This window comes from Opisthocomus hoazin, chromosome 16 (genome assembly GCF_030867145.1).
Source record: "Opisthocomus hoazin isolate bOpiHoa1 chromosome 16, bOpiHoa1.hap1, whole genome shotgun sequence".
Lineage (NCBI taxonomy): Eukaryota > Metazoa > Chordata > Aves > Opisthocomiformes > Opisthocomidae > Opisthocomus > Opisthocomus hoazin.
Window position 1 is genome coordinate 15,479,749 of NC_134429.1, and position 21,800 is coordinate 15,501,548.

At 44.8% G+C, this 21,800-nt stretch overlaps 1 protein-coding gene across 5 annotated transcripts in view; it reads right to left on the reverse strand.

Annotated features, from left to right (window-relative positions):
- The window catches only part of SPEN (spen family transcriptional repressor), a 67,763-nt gene that overhangs the window by 43,167 nt on the left and 2,796 nt on the right, over nucleotides 1–21,800 (reverse strand). For all 5 annotated transcript variants that reach the window (XM_075437102.1, XM_075437099.1, XM_075437098.1 and 2 more), the window contains exons 2-3: nucleotides 4,886–5,206; nucleotides 1,062–1,538 (exon numbers count right to left, since the gene is read on the reverse strand). In XM_075437102.1, the coding sequence (XP_075293217.1) occupies nucleotides 1,062–1,538; nucleotides 4,886–5,206 (798 nt within the window). The remainder of the gene's footprint in view (nucleotides 1–1,061; nucleotides 1,539–4,885; nucleotides 5,207–21,800) is intronic.

Consider the following 21,800-nt stretch of genomic DNA (forward strand, 5'->3'; position numbering starts at 1 on the left):
CCTCATCCTCACTTCTGCACACTCTGCCCAGTGTCACCCCATCTAACCCTTCCAAAAGGCCCAAAGTTCGAGCCAGGGATATTTTATAAGAATTATTACCTTGATTAGAGAGTTACCAGTGGTAAAATTCCATTCATCAAGATAATGAAACACTAAGCATTTATTATACTGATATACTTATTTACTTCATTAATATTTTCAGGTTTGGAAAGGAACTGGTATGTGAAGGAAACGTTTCCAACTCTGGAGCAGAGCTGGTCACCAAACAGAGCATAAAACATTTACAGGTGCAATGGTGGCTTCTTGGTTTCCACTCTTACGGTGAACTTACTCTTAAAAAGCTAAAAGCATTTCAACATGATTTTTCAAATTACTAAAAGAAATCCAATTATCAGCTCTTGTAGTCTTATTTTTTTTCCTGTATGTAGTTTGTAAAGCCACACAAATACAGAACTACCGCAGCCGTTACAGAACCAAGGACATGGGCGTTATCGCTAGGAAGCGCATGCTTGGATTTGTGGGTTTTTTTCAGTTTTTCCAAGTCTACAATTTTTGGTATGAGGCAACAGGAAGAAAAGAATGGAAAGGCAACGCATCAACCTTTTAAACGTTAGTGGCAACAGGAAATGACAGGAAATTGGCCAGTAACACTCATCATTTCCCGAAGTATTTTAAAATGTGTCCTGCAAGAAGTAGTTGGACCTTCAAATCTGCTTATTCCCTCACCAAAGCAAATAAAATATTGACCCCACTCTCCAAGCACACAGGCAGCAGCCAGGGGTGTAGCAAGGCCTTGTGTTCGTAGAACCCCGCTTTGCTTAGCTCGCACCTTACGGATGCTGCACAGATCCACCAGGAAAATAATTAACGATGGCAACAGAACTCCGCTCCGTTTCATGTCAACTTGGTCTTTTTGTGTTTCACACCAGTTTACTTCTACATCAACAAATAATGCTTTGCCACGGAACACCTTATATTTTCACAGCCGGGGCATGCAACTCCTCGGAAAACGACCCGCAAAGCCCACAGGATGGTCGGGCAACCACCCACGGTGACCTTACCTGTCGCTGCTGGTACTGCTGCTGCTGCTGATGGAGTCACTGCTGGAGGATCTGCTCCTGGACCCGCTGCCGCTGGGGGAGCGGGTGGGTCTGGACGCCTGGCTGGCCAGCCTCTGCGGGGACTGCGTCCTCGACTGCGACGAATGCGGCGACCGACTCCTGCTGTGCTGGTAGTTCCTCTCCGGCCTTCTGCCTCGTACCTCCCGTGTAATATCATCCCTGTAGATATCCCTGTGTACCACACTGGGCAATGTAAACTGCTCCCGGGCCCTAGGTTCGTAACGGGGGTCGTGAGCATCAAAACGGTTTGGACTTCGACTCCGAGAAGTATAATAGAGCCCGTGTTGTAAAGTCCGCTCTCGAGGATCTCTATAGTAATCCTGATCGTAATGTCTCGTCCGATCAAATCCTCCCGTCCCCCGCTCATGGTGTCCATAGGCACTATGTTCATAAGCACGCTCCCTGTTATCTGAAGCCCTGCATTTAGGAAGGGGGAAAAATATTTCATCAGAAGGGGGGCAAGCACAACTAAACGCAAATCATGCAAACATTCACGTCAGCAGTGAACTTATTTTTGCGACTGCTTCTCCACTAAAGAGCAATAACCTATCAAGCAAACACTGACAAAAACATTTTACTTGACTCTGAAGTTATATTCATATACAATAAAGCTGAGCAATCATTTTGTTTTAATCACAATACTGGGCTTTCATGACCAGCATCTTGCCTGCACAGGAAAAAAATACTGCTTTCCAGTGCAGAATCCTCATTTGTGTTGTGGTTTGTTTGGTTTGTTTTTTTTTTTTTACATTCAGTAAATAAGAAAAACTTCATGTTTGTGGACATCATCATTAACTCCCCCCCACCCCCCTCCATTTTTGCTTAAGAGCTTCAGAAATTTTTCTGGAATTTGGTAATTACTGGAGCTCTTCTAATTATCCCTCTGCAAAAATGGCATTGCAAATTGGGCTGTAGCCATGAAAGCCTCCGTGCAAAGCATGACCCAGAGGTAAAAAGCTGCTTTCAAAAGGGGTAGCATAACCCATAGAGAAGACCCAGAAAATTACGGGCGTTTCTTGTTGCTGTTCTAAAATATTTCATCCTCTTAGAGGGAATTTTGCTTTTAGCAGACTGCTAAATTCTCGTCAAAGCTGCATATCCTAAAGAAATACCTTGGTCACTAATGTCAGAATACTTAAAAATGTGCAAGGATTGCAGGCCCCCAACAAATACTAAGACCCTACACAAGGAGCATAAATGAGATTTTTCGGTAGGTGTTTTTGTTTGTTGAGACTCCAATTGTTCCTGCACTCACAGAATCTATCTCCATAAGCACACTACTTTCAACTAGCTACTGTCCATTTTGTTTCAGCATTTCCAACATTTTGTATGTCAACTGAGAAAGGCTCTATGTTCTCAGAAAGTTAGTGTGATCTCTCAAATAAAGAGACAGTAAAACTAACAGATAAAAGAACATTACAAATAGTTTAGCAGTCTTAATTTAGACAAGTACCAGGACGGTATGTCTAAGCTATGTCTGCAAAATGAAAGATAAAGCATGATTACGTTAAATATTTAAAAAATACTTGCAAAATTCTAAATATGTCAGGGTAGCCAAAGTTAATTTAAAAATTTAATTATCCATCTCATGAAGGACATTTCATCCTGTTTCTATTTTTCTTACCAGCCTTCTCTCTCGGATTCTTCCTTTAGAATCAATTATTAGTCACTTCAATCGCCTGAATCCTAATAACCCAATTCTGCCTTGTGCTTCCTCCTCCTCTCCTGCATCACAGGTCTGTCTTCTATTTAAAATGGCAGAAATATTTCAGGTACCTATTATAAACTGCAAATGGGATTTGAATCTTTTTCGATTAGCATTTCAGGAAGTTCCTTCCATTCCTTCTCCAATGAATCACTACATCCTTAATCCTCTAAATATATTCATCCTCTGTTGTTAAATTATAACTCACTTTCAAGCTTTCTACAGAGCTAGCTCATGTTTTGCGTACATTTTTTCTCTCAAATGGTACACAAGACACTACCTAACCACTGCAACAGAATGTCACTCACTTATATATCTGCCTGAAATTCATTGTTGCTTTTCTATTTTCATTATCTCCTGCTTGCAACAACGGCACTTTGAAAGATATTTCAGGATCTGGCACAGAAACGTGTCTCTTTTTTTCCCCCCTTTTGAAGGACCAAGATCAACAATTTTATAAACGATTGCATTTAGCATCCTACAAAGTGTTAATCAGTGAAAGCTGATTTAATGAGGTAAGAGAAAAAGCAGTATTTTCTAGAGGGTTACTGCTATATAGCTGACATAAAAGAACAAAGTCCTTATCCATGAAAAGGACACAGAAGACAGACAGAGGAGCTAGCAGAGCTGAAAATCTAATGGCTACAGTGCTTTTTTGATTTATCTATTAGTACTAAGTACTACTGGAGTTAGTGGAAAGAGAGGGTTTGACTTGGGTTAGGAGAGGGGCTAATATACACAGGGCAGGACATACCAACCTTTTCCAAGTGTGGAAACACGACCTATATTCCCAATTAAATCTAGGGAGAGAATTGTGAACATAACTTCCCCAATTTTGGCCCCTCTTACAGGGGTAATCCACCTTCTTAATGGGCAAGGGTGTCAAATGATATTTTAGATGAACCAACAAGAAGAAAAAAAAAAAAATCTTAGTGACAAGACAAAAAAAAAATTCCACTGGAAGGAAGTAGTCCCAGACTGAAACCGTAACTCTGAAACCCCCAGACTTCTTTCTTGAGACAGTAGGCACTTAAATAGATCCATTATTTTAATTTCCAGCCCTATGTCTGAATCAAGCAGCTGGTAGAAGATCACCCAATGCACGAGGGCACTCATCGCTGCTGGCCAGCAGGCATCCTCTAGCCGCCTTTGTAACCATCCAGCCCAGTCATTTCTCACTGGCGTATCCACAAACTGGTATTTGCGCCATGTCCTTAAAACTAAAGTATGTTTAATGTGGAGTAGCAAAGAGCTTTTTAAAGGACTAGATAGTAATCCACTCCCCATGGCTACTGGCGTCTTGAAAGTATACCATCCAATAAATTCAAGGCAGTAGTTCTTATCCCAGCATTAAAAAAAACACTATAATTTCCAAAATTTAGTAATGTCCATCATCTCTTTTTGCCAATACCATCAGAAAGAATAATCCCAATAACTTGGAAATGATGTAGATCCAAAATGGAAACATCACAAGCTGCCTTCGGTCTTCTCCATCCAAGCGTTATTTCCATGGCTAAGTGTTGTCTGTAGAATCCAAGGGGCTGCATCATTAAAGTCAACTAGAAATTTTGTGGTGACAATCCAATTAACATACCAACTGCGTATAGTGAGAACTGAGAACTAGGTATCAAGCTTGCACAGAATTTTAGGTTCTAGGTATTCCGAAGATACTCCATACAGAACTTCACCACATGTTGTAGAGTAAGATAGCTCCATCTGGCAGCAGGGATACATCCGAGCAAGGCCTTAATATTATCCAAGAAATGGAATCGTTACTTCTAGAAAAGAGTAACTCCAATATCGATGCTGGCCAAAGGCAATCTTCCATCTTAAAACCACCTTATTTCAAGTGTAGATATCCAACCAGCTGCAGAAAACATCCTCTATGGATCCACAAGGTACCAGCCACTGGGATAGAAATCACTTCCGTTTCCAACCCAAAATAGGAAACATAGATAATTCCCAAAATTTTAAATCCATCTGGGGGCCCTAGATACGAGTTTGTGTTTCTCACCATATCAAATACAAAATACCTGCCTAGAGAAACCTTGGCACTTACCCATCAAGTCTCCGCTCATAACGTCCTTCCCGTGCATGAAGCGATGGTGGGGGGCCGTAAGTGGGCCCCCCCCCACCTCCTCTGAACCCAGAAACCTCTCTACTACGAGATGCTATGGAAACTGTATCATCCAATCCCCGAGCAGCACTGGGAATGGTTCCTGGTTCATTATAATCCGTCCGTAGGTCTCTATCTCCCATTTTGTTGACAGAGTTGTGTGCCTTCTGTGCACTTTTGATGTCCACAAAATCCACAAACGCTGCCACTCCGCCTTCCGACCCCCTCTTAGGGAGTATTTTGACACTTTCGACACGTCCATATCTGGAAGAAAAGCAAAGCAGAGCACATGTATTAGTGCCGGCAGGAAAAGATCACATTGCCTCCTGCAAAATCAACATCAGTTTCAAACCATTCGCCCTTCCTGAACGGCAGGAAAATCAATCTCAAAGCAAGGCAGAGGTTGGAAGACACATTTTCAGAGAGAGGGAAAAAGCCATTTAAATTTTCCATCATTCTATTTAAAACTCCTCTCTTTTGGTTAGCCTATCATGAGATCACCCTTTTTATAATAGCAGAGCAACAGCAGCTGAAGAAATAGAAAGGTATTCGCAATTAGAGCAGCCCTTCTCATTTTTAATCTGGCGAGCAAGACATAACTAAAACAAAACTGTGTCACAACAAGTAAAAATAAAGACATCCCGATGATTTTCTTAAGAAAAAAATGACCTTGACACAGCAATTCCACTACTCTGATCTATATTTAATCCATTCAGCACTAGAACAAGAGTCTTCATCCCAATCCTCGTTCCTGATCTCAGACACCTTTTTTTACGACAGCCTCACAGGACACTTCTGAAGCGCGACCCGCAGAGCGGGGTGCTTCCGGGGTGCCACTTCGCATCCCCCCACAGACCAAACCGCACAACAGGCACACCGAGGAAAGCTGACGGGAATGTGACGCCACCCTACTTAATATACGTGAAGTAATTGCAAGGCAGGCACTTACGGATGAGTAAATGTCTGCCTAAAGAAAATAAAAACAAACACGTTTGTGCACACAGAAAACAAGATGCAAAAATGTTTTAAATAACTTGCATCAGCGCATAGCAAGAAAGGATAAAATGGGAAGCACGAACACGGCAACGTTTAAAATAGCCGAGAACTGCAGGTCGCATTTTGGTTACTCATTTCTCTCAGCCAAGCGATTCTGAGCAACATTTTAACTGCAGTTGTTAATCCATGACAAAAAGAGGCTAAAAGCGTATTTTCGAATGTACTGACAAATGGGAAAGGGACGCACAAATAAAAAACTAATCAAGAAATATTTGTGAACTCTATGAAGAATTATTGCAAAAAAATTCTATTCACAAAGGCAGCACAATGCTGAACAGATGTGAACAGATCTTGAACAAGAAAAGCTGTTTTCAACTTTACGTGCAGGAAGAAAGCTAATACAGTTCCCTGTCTGAGGAGCAAATGCTGTCAGAACTTGCATCCGACTCCGTTTTACGCATGGCTTTCCACACACCTTCCTTACACCTTTGTCACTGTTGTTGGATGACTAATCCTTAAATACGATTTGAAAAACCTGCCTCGCTGACTGCTGGCTTCTCATTCCAACCTGACCTACTACACTTGATATATAATCTGGTTTGGATTTAGACCTCATTTTCCTCTGGTTTATACTCCCCCAAACACAGGGCACTGTCCATTAAGGAATACGTGCACAAACAAGAGCGTCCTTCAAGGCAGTGAAAGTTAGGCCTGAAGAGGCACAGTCGCCCACGGGACATGTTCGTGCCTCTCAGCTGTCCAGAGCAGAGCCTGCCGCCTTTGTACTTGTGGGTGCAGCACAGTGACGTCAAATTCTCGGAAGTTTCCTAACCTGTAATACCAAACTGATTCACTGCTCCTTTTTTTTTTATTCTAATTAAAAGCTGCAAGGAGCAAATAATGGTGAATGGTACAGCAGGAAACATACTTCTCGCAGTTTGCACTCTCCCGAGGCTGGATAAGGTTATCTCACCTTGAAGGCAAGATTTAGAAAGATCAGGAGAGTCCAGGGTATGGTGAATAAAATCTGCGTGACAAAAAAATAATGGCCAATTGGATGTGGCACATGTAAAGAGAGAAGAAACGGGAAAGGAAGAAGGGGGAAGGAAAACAGGAAAGAACCTATTTGAAATGTTCATGCCATGAATGAACATGATGAAAAATACGAAAAATAATTAGGTATCCTAGTTAGCATCACCCTTTAACATGCATTTCAGTGCCAGTTCTCTGCAGACAGCAAAGATATTGTCATAGGACAGAGTGCTCTAACTCCCATATCCACTGAATTTTTCTTCTAAATAGTTACACAAGTGACTGGTCAGAACATGTACTTTCCTTTTGCTCACTGTTTACACATTCAGTTTCTGGCAACACGAGCCCATACTTTGTCTACAATCTTCGGGTAGTGGGAGAGGAATAGTATCTTAGCACTACTCAAAAACCCTAAACTCCTGATTGACCTTCTGATCACCACAGCCCAGTCCGTCTGAAGTGCTGCCTGCCAGCTACCTCAGAAATGGGCTCTGAAAGGCTCTTCCCACTCACCGTCCTGACAATTCTTCCTAATTCTGAAATCCTAACACATACATGTTATAACAACATATGCACAGGCCTCTATTATTTTCTTTTTGCTGCAGAAGATCCAGAAATGTGTTAAAATGTTCAAATATTCGAGCTAATGCTGCCCAGAAAGCGCAGAAGACACAGCACACTGACGTAATATGCTCCCCGTGTACCAACAAAATCACCCAGCAAACGCACAACTCTTGCAGCCGGAGCTTAATTTTTATATTGGGAAAAGTGTACTTTGGTTGCCATTTCCCCTCCCCCCCACCCCAGGAATGGACGGGGGAGGCTGTTACTGTACCACACTGCAGCCATGGTCCTAAATCACCCCACTTGGAGACAGCGCGTTTTAATCCGTCCGTTATCCAGATACATAAATACACACTGTGCCTCGGTGTCCTGCACCATACCCTTGACAAGCCCCGAGGATAATCTGTGACAATCGTCTTTGCTGAAAGCAAGGGAGGCAGATGGGGGGAGGAGAAAGGGAGCAGAAGGGGGGGGGGGGGGGGATGAAAGAAAAACGCGAAGGAGAGAGCCCCGAGTATTCAAGGACAGCTGCTGGGAGAGGAAGGTTTGCATTTTCCGTGCCCCAACACGGTCCTCTGATTACACACATCCTTCGGTCCCCCACCGTGAAGATTAATCTGTCTGGTGATCCGACCCAGCCCCACCCGTTGGCGTCTCTCCGAGCTGCTCCCGTCTTGGCAGATGCTGCCGGGAGGAGGACCGCATCGAGGGGAGAGGAGGGGAGATCTGCAGTGCTGCATCACCAGACGGGTTTACTGCAGCAGAATAATACATTACAAGAAAAAACGCTGCTCTCTGGAGGGCCGGGGGAGGCGAGGCGGTGACAACGCCGCGTTTCATTACGCGGATCGCACGTTGAGGCAAGATGGAGGCAAACCCACTCCGAGGAGCAACCTTTGTCCAGATCCCGAGGGCTGGGAAGAGGGGAGAAAAGACAAGGGGGGGATCGCCGCGACCTTTGGTAACGTTCAGAGCGGCTCCTCTCAACCCCCTCCTCGTATCTTTATACCTGTGCGTCAGCCGTTTCCAAGAAGGCTGCATTTTGCAACCGCTGGCAGACTGAACAGAAAACAAAGAGGCTCGTTCGCTCAGCTCCGAATCCGCAGACCCTAACCAAAACAAGGCTTTTAGTGCCTCTTCCCGTCTGCAAGTCAGGCCGATTAATCATTAGCTCCATACTGTAACGAAGGCGGCCGAGGCCGTTATTTTCAGAGGGGTTTACAGTTCAACCAGCAGCAGAGGAGACGAGGAGGTGCAAGAGCTGTTATGTCACCGAGCCCCTCCACCAGCACAGCACGATCGCAGCACCCAGCTGTAAACAGAAATCTAGCGGCCCTTTCAGAAAAGAAAAAAGTTGCTCGATAATCACTGCTCGAACAAAGCCCCATTAATCCAGCCTTTCAGACAAAGAAAAGGAATTCATAATTTAAGCATTATCGGTTTATTCACTATAGATCAAAGCACCTCTATAATCAAGCAGCCGAAATGTCTCTGGGCTCTTGGCATGGCTGCTCGGCATGTTTCTCTCGCTCTCCAGCCCTTCCTCCTCCCCGGCTCTTCCTCTGGTACCAGCAGACAGCGCGGCCGGTTGGGAAACGCAGCCTCCGCCAATGCACGGCCGGCCGGTTCCTCCTCCCCAGGGCGACGTGTCACCCAGACACAGCCAAAGTCACCCCTCGCCCTGCAGCCTTCCCTGCGCGGGCGTCAGCACCCTGCACCCTCGCCTGCCCAGTTCTAATTAACCATTTCTCCTCGGGTGCTTACTCCAAACATCCATTTTTCTGCACAGTCTCTGCTATTCCCAAGCAAAAGCGTTTTAAACAAAGGAGGGACTATGAGATCACTGGCCAACAAATGTTTAGTAAGCAAGTGTTACCACATAGCCACAGTATTTTATAAACTGATTAGCCTCTATATGCAATAAGAAAAGCGAGGTCAAAATCAGGGAGATTCACTGTTTTAATTTAAACTGAATCCCACTTTAAAGCACACTACCTCGTTTCTCATGTTGACCTCCCACCGAGCTTGTCAAGACCTTTTCCAGCCAACCATTTTCATTACTGCGGAATCCTGCAGGTCAGCTACATCCTGGTCTACAACAACTTCACCATATTTTTATTTAGAAGCCGGCACAACGCTATGCTCCAGATACTACTAAACACGAGACACACTGCAAGATCAAAAGCAACACAGGAGTTTTTTGTGCTTGTTTCTGCACCGCTCATTAAGAGCATGATTTGACAAGACGTCCTGATACAGCAGGACACCTGAATATTTTGGATTCACTTGGATTCACTTTGACTAAAGCCAGATTATCTTCAGCCATCTGAAAAGCAGGGATGATTTTTCCGTGCCACGCTCAGAGCCCTTCCTCCTCCATTATTATATAACCCAGGCAAGCCCCGGCCTGCATTATTCAGTAAAACGCTCGCACAGCTTGAAGCTGTTCTTGGCCAATCGCACTCCTCTTGCTTTGTTGTTATTTCATAACAAAATAATGTGACCTGAAATAAAACTTCTCCAGATGTCTGCGTCTCTTCTCCTTATTCGTAACTCCAGGTCAGTCCAATACCCCGTGCTAGGGGCCACTCTGGTCCTGAGTTTCCGCCCGCACAAAGCAGATCTGCTCCAGACACAGGGAAACGCAAGATGTGCCAGTGCTGAAGCTGTCATGAAGGAGGCTGCTGTCACCAGCTCCGCAGGGGTTTTTAGCCAGGCTGCCGACGTCTGGTGAACTCCATTCACATCAGCTCTGGGGTTTTTGGCTACCATGGACATCCGCTTCACCGTCCAAGAACCTGGCCCACCACACTAGTACATGCATGTACTTCCCATCCATGTAATACACAAAATAACACGCCCAGAAGAGCAGCAAATTCAACTCACCGCAGTCTTACTAGCAGCGGGACACCAAGCCATGGTGACAGCTACCCCGAGGAAACCCTTCTGTGAGCTAAGCGCCAGCTTCCAGTATCACCAGCTCACAACACGAACCTCACGGTGAGTCTTCCTTCCATACCACCCCCAAAAGCAGTGTTTCGTATTCACCGCTGTGGAAGTTCCTAAGTCAGTAACGCAAAGGGACCTGTGTTTTTACATAGGCATTTGCAAAGAGTAAGGCACTGTAATTGATCATAATGAGGCCATCACTATAATAAATAAAATACACCATATAATAGTTATAACTTGCTTGGCCTAATAAAATTACATACCACCATGTTCCATGCTTGATATTCATTACAGCCACACACTTTACCTGCCTCAAAAAATATTTACATACTTCTAAATTTTTTTTTAGAAAGGGAATTTCCTATCAAGAGTGACAGGAGACTGTACGTCACCACCTTCAGACCCGAGCTGCACAGGTCTTTGGAACGACACTCTGCTTCAAGCAACGCAGAGTACCAGTGCAAAACCTCTGGTCAAACATCATCACGTGCCTAGCATGGAAGGAGGACTTGCGAGCTTACAGAGGCTGCAGAATAAAGGAATCTAAACTAAAGGTATGAAAAACTGCACAGACTGCATTATTGGGTTTGGGTCCTATTATAAACAGAATAACTGACCTCTAACAGACAGCAAAACCACCAACAGACCGTAAAGCAGCACGTGCACAGGGCTGGGTGAAAATAATGCACAGGAGGCTGGGGGCGGACACACGCAGCCGGGACAGCTGACCACGACTGACCCAAGGGGTGTTCCACACCACAGGACCTCGTGCTCAGCACATAAAGCTGGGGGAAGAAGGTGGCAGGCGGGGACGTTCGGAGTGATGGCGTTTGCCTTCCCAAGTAACCATTACGCTCGGTGGAGCCCTGCTTTCCTGGAGACGGCCAAACATCTGCTTGCCAACGGGAAACAGCAAACCAATCCCTTGTTTTGCTTTACCTATTGAGCTGTCTTTATCTCAGCCCAAGAGTTTTCTCACTTTTACTCTTCCAATTCTCTCCTCCATCCCACCGGGGGGGAGTAAGCAAGCAGCTGTGTGGGGCTTAGTTGCCAGCTGGGGTGAAACCATGACACGTATCTTGATATAAACAACAAGCAGAAATCCAGAGTCCTGGAAAACTACACTTAAAATCCACTTTAACACACCTGGAGAGCTGTCCCCTGATGAGTCACAATCGCTTGTCTCTGTAGGTCTGTCACTCAACCCCAGAGAATTTGTCAAACGCTATCTCAAACGCTTAATGACAAATATGGCAATATACACATGGGCACTGGCCTTCGTTAGCAGCTGCACTTAGGGGAGACCAGAATCAGTATTTACTATGAACAACTCCATGCGACGTCTCGTTACTGAGGGCTCGACCCAAAGCCGGCTGAAGACAGGAGCCTTCATTCCCAAGGGTACCAGACCAGGCTGTGCAGGGAGCTGGCACACCACAACACTCAGGACACCAGAAACTCCTTGCATCAACGCATACGCGTTTCAGTTCTATCTTGAAAACTGAAAACTGGCTGTTCGAGATTGTGGTGAAAATACTATGAACATTTATCTAATATACATACGTGCACACACCCTTGGAAGAGCCTGACAGCACCATTTCGTAACACTCCTCCAAACACCCGACCTTCCCCCAGTTTTCTGAAAAAAAAAACTTTAAGTGACAAAACCCACTAGGGTGAGGGTACCGGCACAAAGGCTGCCAGCAACGTATGGAGCACTTCCAGCAGCCTCCGGAAGAGATGCAGTGTACAGTATTGGCTCTCCTTATCTCCAGCTGCTACATCACGTTAAAGACGGCTAAAAATAAAACAAATTAAATGCCTCTCTGATTCTACCTTTCTCGGCACAAAGTTGCTGTTTCTATAATGATAAGCCATCGTGAGCTGCCAGGATAGTGTTCTGGATGATCACGAGCAGGAAAGCTCATCAGTGAGTGATAAATCCACATGACATCAGGCTTTCAAAACCTTTACCTTCCCAAAGCCAGGCAAAATAAAAGCTCCTCGTATCACAAGGAGCGCTGGTTTTCAAGCCATACCGAGAACAGACCTTGTGACAGCAATGATTCAGAAACATGCCCTAATTACTGAGCTCCCGTAATTTTCTAGATTGCAATCTGAGACACTTTAAAACCTGTTTAGAGTGATCTTTATTGGCTCTGCGACCTTTGGGGGGAGAAAAACAACGTTCTTCAGGGCATTCTCTGCAGCTCTCCTCCTAGCAATAAAGATCTTCAGGGAAACCTCAAAATTCAGGAGCAGAAACCATCAACCAGGTTATGGAGCTCAGTCAGACCGCTTACACGACCGGGGTGAAGCCTCAACACGATGGTCCTCACTCTCCCCTTCTACCCCACTGGCCAAATTACTCGAACCCAGATCGTGCTTAGACTGTGCAGCTCCCTTTAGCCCCCAACAGCACTCAAAGGGAAATCTCCCAAGTCCGACTACAAACGGGGGGTTTGTTAATGAGATACAGCACGTGTTCCTGCCACGCACTGAAAACAGCGAGGGCTTTGTCTACGCTCATAATCCCTCCCTAAGAGATGACAAAGTAGGAAATTAAAAAGCTAGCACAGGCACATTCACTGATACTTCTGATACCTCTGCTCTTTAAGAGCAACATGCTCGACGTATCAGATAGTCTGGCAGATAACTCTAAACTGAAATAAGCGCTTGCTTCCTGCTTTACAGCTCAGATGAATGCCCCATTTTAAGACACAAAGTAAGAGTGATTCTCAATTAAGACATTTTATTTATGTCTTTATTGCAAAGTCAGCGTTTGGATACTGCTGAGGTATTAATATACAGATGAAATTATTATGTACCAACAGAGAGGGAAGAAACAGAGTATTTAATACCGTTTGTTCATGGTTGCTACAGTCGGTGGCAACTACTTCTTCCAGTAGTGAACGCAGCAGGGAATTTTTCTGCAACTCCTACAACAAAAAATTTTGCCACACATAAGCTGTTCTAGTGTGTATGCATCAGGTGAAACGTGAATATAGATCCACCCATTCCTTGAGATATAGAGCAGTTCCACTGCAACACCCCCACAACACGCACAGCACTCAAACGGGGTCCTAGCAACCCGACGGCGACGACAGAGGGGGAGATGAATCCGTGCTTTGGACACCGGGATTACACGAAGCTGCAGGAATAAAAAAACAGCCTCCGCTTGACCTCAGCAGCATCTAGCTGGGCTGCATTTAATATCTGCGCCCAAGTCAGCAGTTCCACTGCCTGCAACGTCAGGCGGACCCAGCATTGCATCAGGCTGTCCGCAGGCTGCAGTCAGAAGGCAAATCTTGACCGAACTCTAATGAAGGGCTTAACGCAAAATTACTGAGTCAAAGCTGTGTAAATCCAGCTGAACAATACAAATTTCTCGTTCACACGGCCACCTCGGCTAGCCAGAAAAGAGGCAGAAGCTCTGTTATTAAGGAACTCTTCGTAGTTGCCACTTCTGTACAATTAAGGAAAAGCACACAAGCAGCCGTAGCAGGGCTTATTGGTATACACATTATTAAAAAAAAGAAATCAAAGTGGCTTTGTGAGTAGAAATAATGAAGACTCATTTTTTATGGATGCATGTCTTGAGGTCGAATTCTCCAGCGTCCAATAAGTGCCAGTTCCCACTGCAGCTTTTCCCACGGTCAGGAACACCTCTCTCCCATGTGGATTCTTTAATGTCTAATAAGGGTTGCACTCTCACTGCAGCTTTTCTCTCCATGGGGCCACTAATCAGGTCTCTCTCCTCTATTAAAACTGCTTGTTTTCATGAAACTCAAAGGAACGTTGTATCTCTGAGACTGTGAGCACCCCCTTCGCCCTGAAGTACAGCTGAAACTGGCTAACAGATTCAAAACTGATTAAGGAGGATGCGTATGCATGACAAGATCACATCCATCTTGCTCTCCAAGCAGGTAAGAATAAACACAACTATTCATAGAAGCCTGAAGAGGTTACAAAAATCTGTAGGAACTCTGCATGTACGTCTGCGTTGTATCAAGTACGATGCGCTGTGATTCTTTATCCTCCAACCTACACAGATGCGCAGTATCATGTTACTACATGCTAGACACAGAGCTGCTGAATTCCATCTCCAGGGCATTTTTTCTTCCAGCTTAAAGCATAATCTGCAGATTTGCTTCAAAAACACCAGTGGTGATAGGCTACATTAAATGGCTTCTGCACAGGAATTGCTCAAGCCTGTTCTTTTGTGTGACTGATTTTAGGATTTGTTTGGATTCGACTTTAAGAATGCGCTGCATGGCAACTGTACGGGAATCTCTTGATTAATCAAGGTTTTCATTCTTACATGAAAGGGTAATTCCCCATCTCAGTTTTGCTTCTCCAAGCCCTGCTTTGCATGTATTCGGCAGCAGATGGACGAAAATGCAGAGTCATAACATTATGGTCTCCCTGCTACGCTGCAGAGTACTTCAAATATGTATTATCTTACGGCTTTATAAGCCTTGGTGCTCACTGGTTCATGCTTCTCCAGTGAAACACAAACTTTACAACCTCTCCTCCAAGGTTTTGCACGTTTTCCAGAAAATGGCATTTCAGAAGAAAATAAGAGTTTATCTGTCTGCGGTCTCTTAGGCCATCCCAAGCGACTGGATTGCTCTTCCCCCTTGAACCACAGCTCAGTTTGAACAAGTGATCGGCTTCGACTCAGCCAACAGGTTCAACAACTTGAAATCCATTTCTGACAGAAAGCAGCCACGGATCCAAGGTCTCACAGTCAAGCCACCAACACCAAAAGCTCACCTACTCCTAAAAGGTTACGATCTTAAAACCAGGGAAGAAAACAGAGGAAGAAACGTCGCACCGCCCTGAAAAAGAAGTCATTCCCAGCCAGTCCGGCCTCCTCCACGAAGCGCTGTATTTAAGCGGGCCAGCCGCTCCTGTACCGCCACACCAGCCAGTCACCCAAATACAGATGTGCAAATGTTATTTCGCTGGTTCGTGACTCACCGCTACCACCACCTTGGAGAAAGTGCTTGTTCCTGTGACTAAACCAACCGGCAGCGCAATGCTGGGCACGAGCCAGGAGCCAGCCCAGGGAAACCAATACCCCGCTGACAAGCGCCGGGCACACACTCGGGTGTTCTGCCTGCAGCGACTACCTGTGCTCTAGACAGCTTCTCCAAAGGCCAGGGCTTTAAACTTTCTACAACTGAGCTCCTCCGTCAGACAGATTTTAATGGCTTTTCTTTTCGTGTAACTCAAGGTCAAGGTTTTCCAAAGCGGAGCCGAAAACACGCTAGCTTGAATGCAACTGCAATGACGGGTGAGGGTACTTCAGCTGACCTAGAGGAGGCCTCCCCACACCAAAGGGCTCATCAGACCCGTACCTCAAGGTGTATGAGTACCACCAGACCAACCAGGCTCCTCCTGCGGTCTAAGGATCAGCCAGATACAGCATCCCACCCACCACACAATTGGGTTCATCACCATAACTGCCAGCAAAGCTGCTTCCCGATTTTACACTGTTTCGGTGAGCAACTTCACCTTTAAACGCTTCTTTTCAAAAATCAGTCCAACATGACCTAGGTAAGAGCGTGAACTGCCAGTACAACCGAGGGCCTGTAATCTCTGAATGGATGTGGAGGAAGAGATGCTTCCTGAGCTCAGCTGCTGCCAAAAACCGGCGTATCTCACCGCACCCACAACCAGCGTATCATCTACAACATCAGCGCTGAAGTAATTTCTATTTTTTAAATGTAGCAAAGCTTCTCTGCTACTATTACTTCCAACAAGTTGGTTTAGAGTTTAGCAAAAGACCAAAGGTTTCTTTAGACTCTGATTACAATGAGGTTACTGTGCAGATCGTTAGCTGTCTAGATGCGCATTTAGCTGGCTTTCCAAGAGCAGTGTCTCACACATACAAGCATAGATCCCCTGAAATTAAATCAGACGTTGATTACGTATACAAGGGAGATACTTATCCATCCTGAGCTTTTATTCTTCTCACAGTTAGGATGCTAATGAGGCCGGAAGACTTTTTTCCTCCAAAGACAACTAACTTTAGACATACAACTTGGCGATTTTTTTTTTTCTTATTTTATCCTATTAACTACTACAGGTCACCCGCAGCTGCCACAGAGAGCCTAAAGAGAGAACATTTAAATAAGCCTCTGTGCGTTTTTTGGCAGCCGTCACTATTAATGAGGACGGGAGGTATTCACACCAGCAGCAAGAGCAGATGGACCACAGCTCGGTGCTTTGTGCCGCACGGAAGCAGCGAGCATCTCGCCCAAGACACGTACACCGCAGTTGGGGAAATCTGTGACAGGGACATTAAGTTACTCTTAATGAATCCCATCGACAGAAAACACAACTGGCTCCGTTTTGTACCTGAAGAAAAACTGAAGGCGATTCCCCACTTGCTAAAAAAAAATTGTAAAAAATTTACAATTTGGCAGTACTCTTTTATTGAGCTAAAAGATCATTCCAGACCCAGCTTTGACGGGGTACCTGATCACCTCTGTGACAAGAACTTGGTTTGAACCCAGCTCTGACCTCCTACCTCATCAGGAGATAACAAGAGATATGCAAGATCTTCTATTTGGATAGAGGGATATCCAAGAGGAACACACCCCCTGTTAGTATTGTCTCCTTCTGGAGAGAGAACCACTGGCACCCAGCAGACAGCGGTGCAGGTCATCTATTCACACTCCTTCCAGAGACATTTGGACTTAGCTGGCTTTTCAGTGTTGAGACGAGAGAGCGCACTCGGGGCACTTCGACCAGATTTGGAAGCTCATGATTCAGATCTAAGTGTGCTTAAAAAACAGTGCTTTCAATTTTAAGTTGCTAAGCTTAATTAAAAAGGGAAAAAAAACGGAAGCAAGAAAGATCCCTTTTGTTCTTAAAAGATGTCTGGGTCTTTAAACAGAAACTGGTCATTAAGAGAGCCTGCTGCTCTTCTCCCACAATTAGTCTGCCTGAGCCGAAAATTGATGTTCCTTTCACATCCAAATTCTGCTGCATTCTCACCCAAGTCACCATGAACATTTGGACCTCGGACAAAGCACAAATACACAAACTATAGTACAGCGCCAGCCTGCAATGCTACAGGACACACTTCAAAACAATCCGTCCTGAAAAGGATGTTGTTTCAACCCAATGCAGAGACACTGCCTCCATATTCAGACTGTCCTGTTACCAGATCAGATTGTAGCAGGCCCTGGAATATATCCTGGTACACTTATGAAGAGTCTGTAACAACGTTTATTCTTTTATTAAAGGATGTTATCTTCACACTGCAGGACTTTACAGATTGCATGGGACGATTACAGTGTTAGTAGGTTAAACAATAACTATGGAAATGCAGACACCAAAGCAGTTGCTGTGTTTTATTCATCGTGCAGAAGTCGTCATCACATCTTAATGTATTACTGCAGAACAGCGTTGGAGAGGTTCTTTCAGACTCGAGGAGACCAGAACTGCCATTACTCACCAGGGAAGACAGAAAGGCAAAACCTCCTGTGCTACCCCAGTGTGTACAAGGTGGGAAACACTACTGACTTCTTACCTCGGGCAACCAAAACAAGCAGCTTTTGTCTGATTTTCATTAACTGTTCAGAACACTACAAAGACTTGTGCAAAGGTAAGCCAGGAGGCTGGTTGTACACTGTAAATTTCCATCTTCAGGCTCATATTCCTCCCACGAGATTTCTAAATCGGCATGTCGAAGATGCAGCTAAACTCAAAATCTTATTACAGAGAGTAATCATATTTTCTAGTTTATTCCTCAGTTCATTGTTTAGGAATGCTTGTCCTTGCACTCTTTGGTTTCAGGGCATTCTCAGACCTCAGCAAGTTCACTGAACTTAATAAAAAACACAAGCAAAATATGTCACAAGTGCCTACTTTTGGTAGCTACCAAAACCAGAACGTCTCTACCCCACTAGCAGCTTAACAACTTACAGCCTGTTGCCAGCAACTCTCCCGAACCCTTCAGTAGTCCCAAACCAGCCAAGAGGGGTGACCCTCAGTTTTACCCCTTCCCAAACATCTTCAGAAGATTTTGGTTTGATACTCGTTCTTCCTCAGGTGGGTCTTCATGTGCAGAACACATCTTCTCCTCTTCTTCACAAGCTGACAACAGTGTGAAACCACCGCAACAGCACGACCGCCTGAAGTTGCAACACATCAACTCATGAAAACAAAACTCCCAAGGAGCCCCAGGTTCATCCTGACTCACCAACTCGGCCAAAATACGCAACCTGCCCTCTGCTCATTTGGATATTTACTTCCTTTTTTATGAAAAGCCAGCTAACGCCTCTTCACCCTCAGCGAAGACAAGGACCTAATTTTGGACACACCTTAAGACAGCAATAAGGTCATTTGCCAGAGAACTTGGCATGACTTTCTGTCCTACAAAAAGCAAGGAGGGAAAAAAACTAGGCAAAAGGCTATCACAAAACAAATGTAAGCCTTTTCTCGTTCCCTGTTCTAACTTGATGAATGGATTCAACACTGGCATAAGCCTCACCAGGACTGGTAAGTTCTCAACACACAAGTCTGCTTTCTTCCAAGAAAGGGCGCTAGGATTACTTTATCATTGTGCCAAAGGAATTCAGAGTAAGGGCAAGAAATACCAAAAGCCAACGCCGCTTTGGAGCGGCTCTCTGCGACAACAGAAGCTGCTCTCATCAAATCACAAATAAACACAGCCCCGACCTTTGAAGAAACTTCAGAGAAGAAACAATGCCAGAAAGGCTCAGCAGATGACAGAACTGTGTAGCCAAGTGACATCGACTTGTCTTTCTAACACAGCTCAGCATATAAAAGCGCTTAATAGAACCTCAGTCCAAATCTATGCTCTTTGCGGCTTTTCATTAAGTTTCTTTGAAATAATTATATAGGCATTTCCTCAGCCAGCATGGTGTCAACAAGCTGCCACCTCAAGTGCATGCAAAAAGTAGAATCTGGAGCAGCCAGAGGATTCATGAATCTTATACGGTCAAAGAGCCATCCTCTGGGTGACCTGGTCTCGGAGGAAGAAGCAGGTGGCTGCAGACAGACACTGCTCGGCAACAACCCCGGTGCACCGCGAGGTCATGCCTGGGCTGCTCTACGGCGCCCGGTGAATCAGTATTAGGAACAGAACTATTCAAGGAGGTCTAGCAGAAAACAAAGATGTGAGCCAGCACCAGAACCAGCACCACCATCTCCCCAGTTAGGCACCTGACTGATGAACCTACACATACTACGAGGCTGACTTTCGCTAGGAACCGACCGAGACTCGAGGAGGCAGGACTCACCTTGTGTCTTCCACACCTTTCTTTCCCTTCTGATTCTGGGCAACTAATTTAATCCCCTCACCCTAATCCCCTCCCATCATCTTCTTGCGTTTTACATTCTGCAAAACTAAGATGACCTTACTGGAGATATTTCTAGAATGCAGCACAAACAAGTCCTGATACTGCCCAGTATTGTAGATCTTGCTTCAGCAAATCACAGGCATAAATTTTACCTTCCCCCTCCCTTCAAAGACTCCGAACTAAAAAGGCTAGTCTATGAAAATCGTCTATGAAATAATCTATGAAAAAAGGTCACTTAAAAATGATACGAATCGAGAAAGAAAAGAAGAATAGTTCATTCTGCAGCCTTACTTCTGTATTCTCGTAAAATAAAAATGCGTCTGGATAAAGACCTCTACATGCAAAGCTGCTTCAGTATAACCATCCATGTGTTTGCATCCTATGTGATATCCAAGAACTAGTACTCGATTATAAGCAATAAAAGGCTGGGAACATATTTGAGAGTTTTACTAGAAAAACAGGATCACTACTACTTCTAAATCGAGCCTGTTCGCGCGGAAAGGTACTACAAGACCTGCTGGTGCCAGACGTGGGAAAAAGGCACCCAAAATGGTGCTGTCCTAGCAGCCGTCACCCTAAACAGGCACGGAGGTTTTTCTTCTCAGGGCTCAAAGCCAGCACACCAGCAGCACTCTCAACCGCTCTGCTGCACACACAGTCCGTAGAAGAGCTGACCAACATCCCACTACTCCACCTTAGCCCATCGGGGTGATGTCCGGAGCAGAAAGAACAGAGATTTCACTCTCCCAGGCTGAATTTACACTCCTAGCCATCAAGACAAAACATTATCATGTAAACTGACCAAATGTTTTCTAGAAGTTATTGAAAACAAACACCAACTCGCTGCTATGCGTGTATTTTTTCAGAGCCACTCCTCAGAGCAGTCATGTTTCAAACCCAAACCACTTCTCCAGAAGATACCCTATGCATCTCCTCAAAACTGAACAAGGTGAAGCCAGACAAAGTCCATTTTCCCCAGAAAAAACCTTAGCAGTGATTTGTCTTCTCCGAGAGTGCTCTGGTCTGCAATTTGTTCCTAACAATTGCAAAGGAGCACATTTCTTTCCTGAAGTCCAGGGCTTCTCCTGGACTTGGTTGCCACTCTGAATGTCTTAATTCTCCCACGGAACAGGAGAAGGCATACCAAAGTCACATGGTTCATAATTAAGAGGCTTTTACTCCTCTTTCCCTTTAAAACACCACTAAAGGGACAAAGCCATGTTCTTTCACATAACTGGAAGAAAATGGAAGGGCGGGAAAAATATGGAAGGCCAGCACTTGTGCTGGGGACAACTGTTACTATATTTAGTCGCCTTGCTCTGCAAGCTGCCGAGCATCTGTTTCAATGATGGTGAATGACTTATTTTCCTGCTAGTCAAGACAGCATTAATTAGGTGAACCCAAACGACTGCTACCACTGCTTCCCCGAGCGCTGAGCTCTCATCTCCCACATCCTAAAACAGATTTGCTGCTGATTCCAACCTAACAGCGGATCTCCAACCCCGGCACCAATTGCTTTTGTACTCGGGAATGCCTTAACAACTCATTTGAAAGAAAATACAGCACATCATAAAGAAGTTCTTAAAAAGGGAGTATCTGTTTAGTACAGAAAGCCTGTAACAACTTCAACTTGTTAAAACACACATAAAAATCATTCTTTTGCAATCCCCTGTAATATCCAGACAACCGACTCAAAACAGGGCTTTTAAGGAAAAAAATAACACTGCTCACGTAAGCCAGCATTTCGTGAGAGCAGCCTCAATATTCTCTCATTTGAGAGGAGAATTCACGAGCAGAGAGCATTATTTCAGTTCACATTAAACAAAACATATCACGAGTGTTCTGCAAAAAAAATACAGTTTCTGCAAAATGCCTCTTTCATCTTCATTCCTTCCTTAAAAGAATTGCTTGTGAGACTGCAAACCCAAGCAAGGTTCCCACAGTTAGTGGGTTAACTGCAGGCGGAGAGGGGAGGC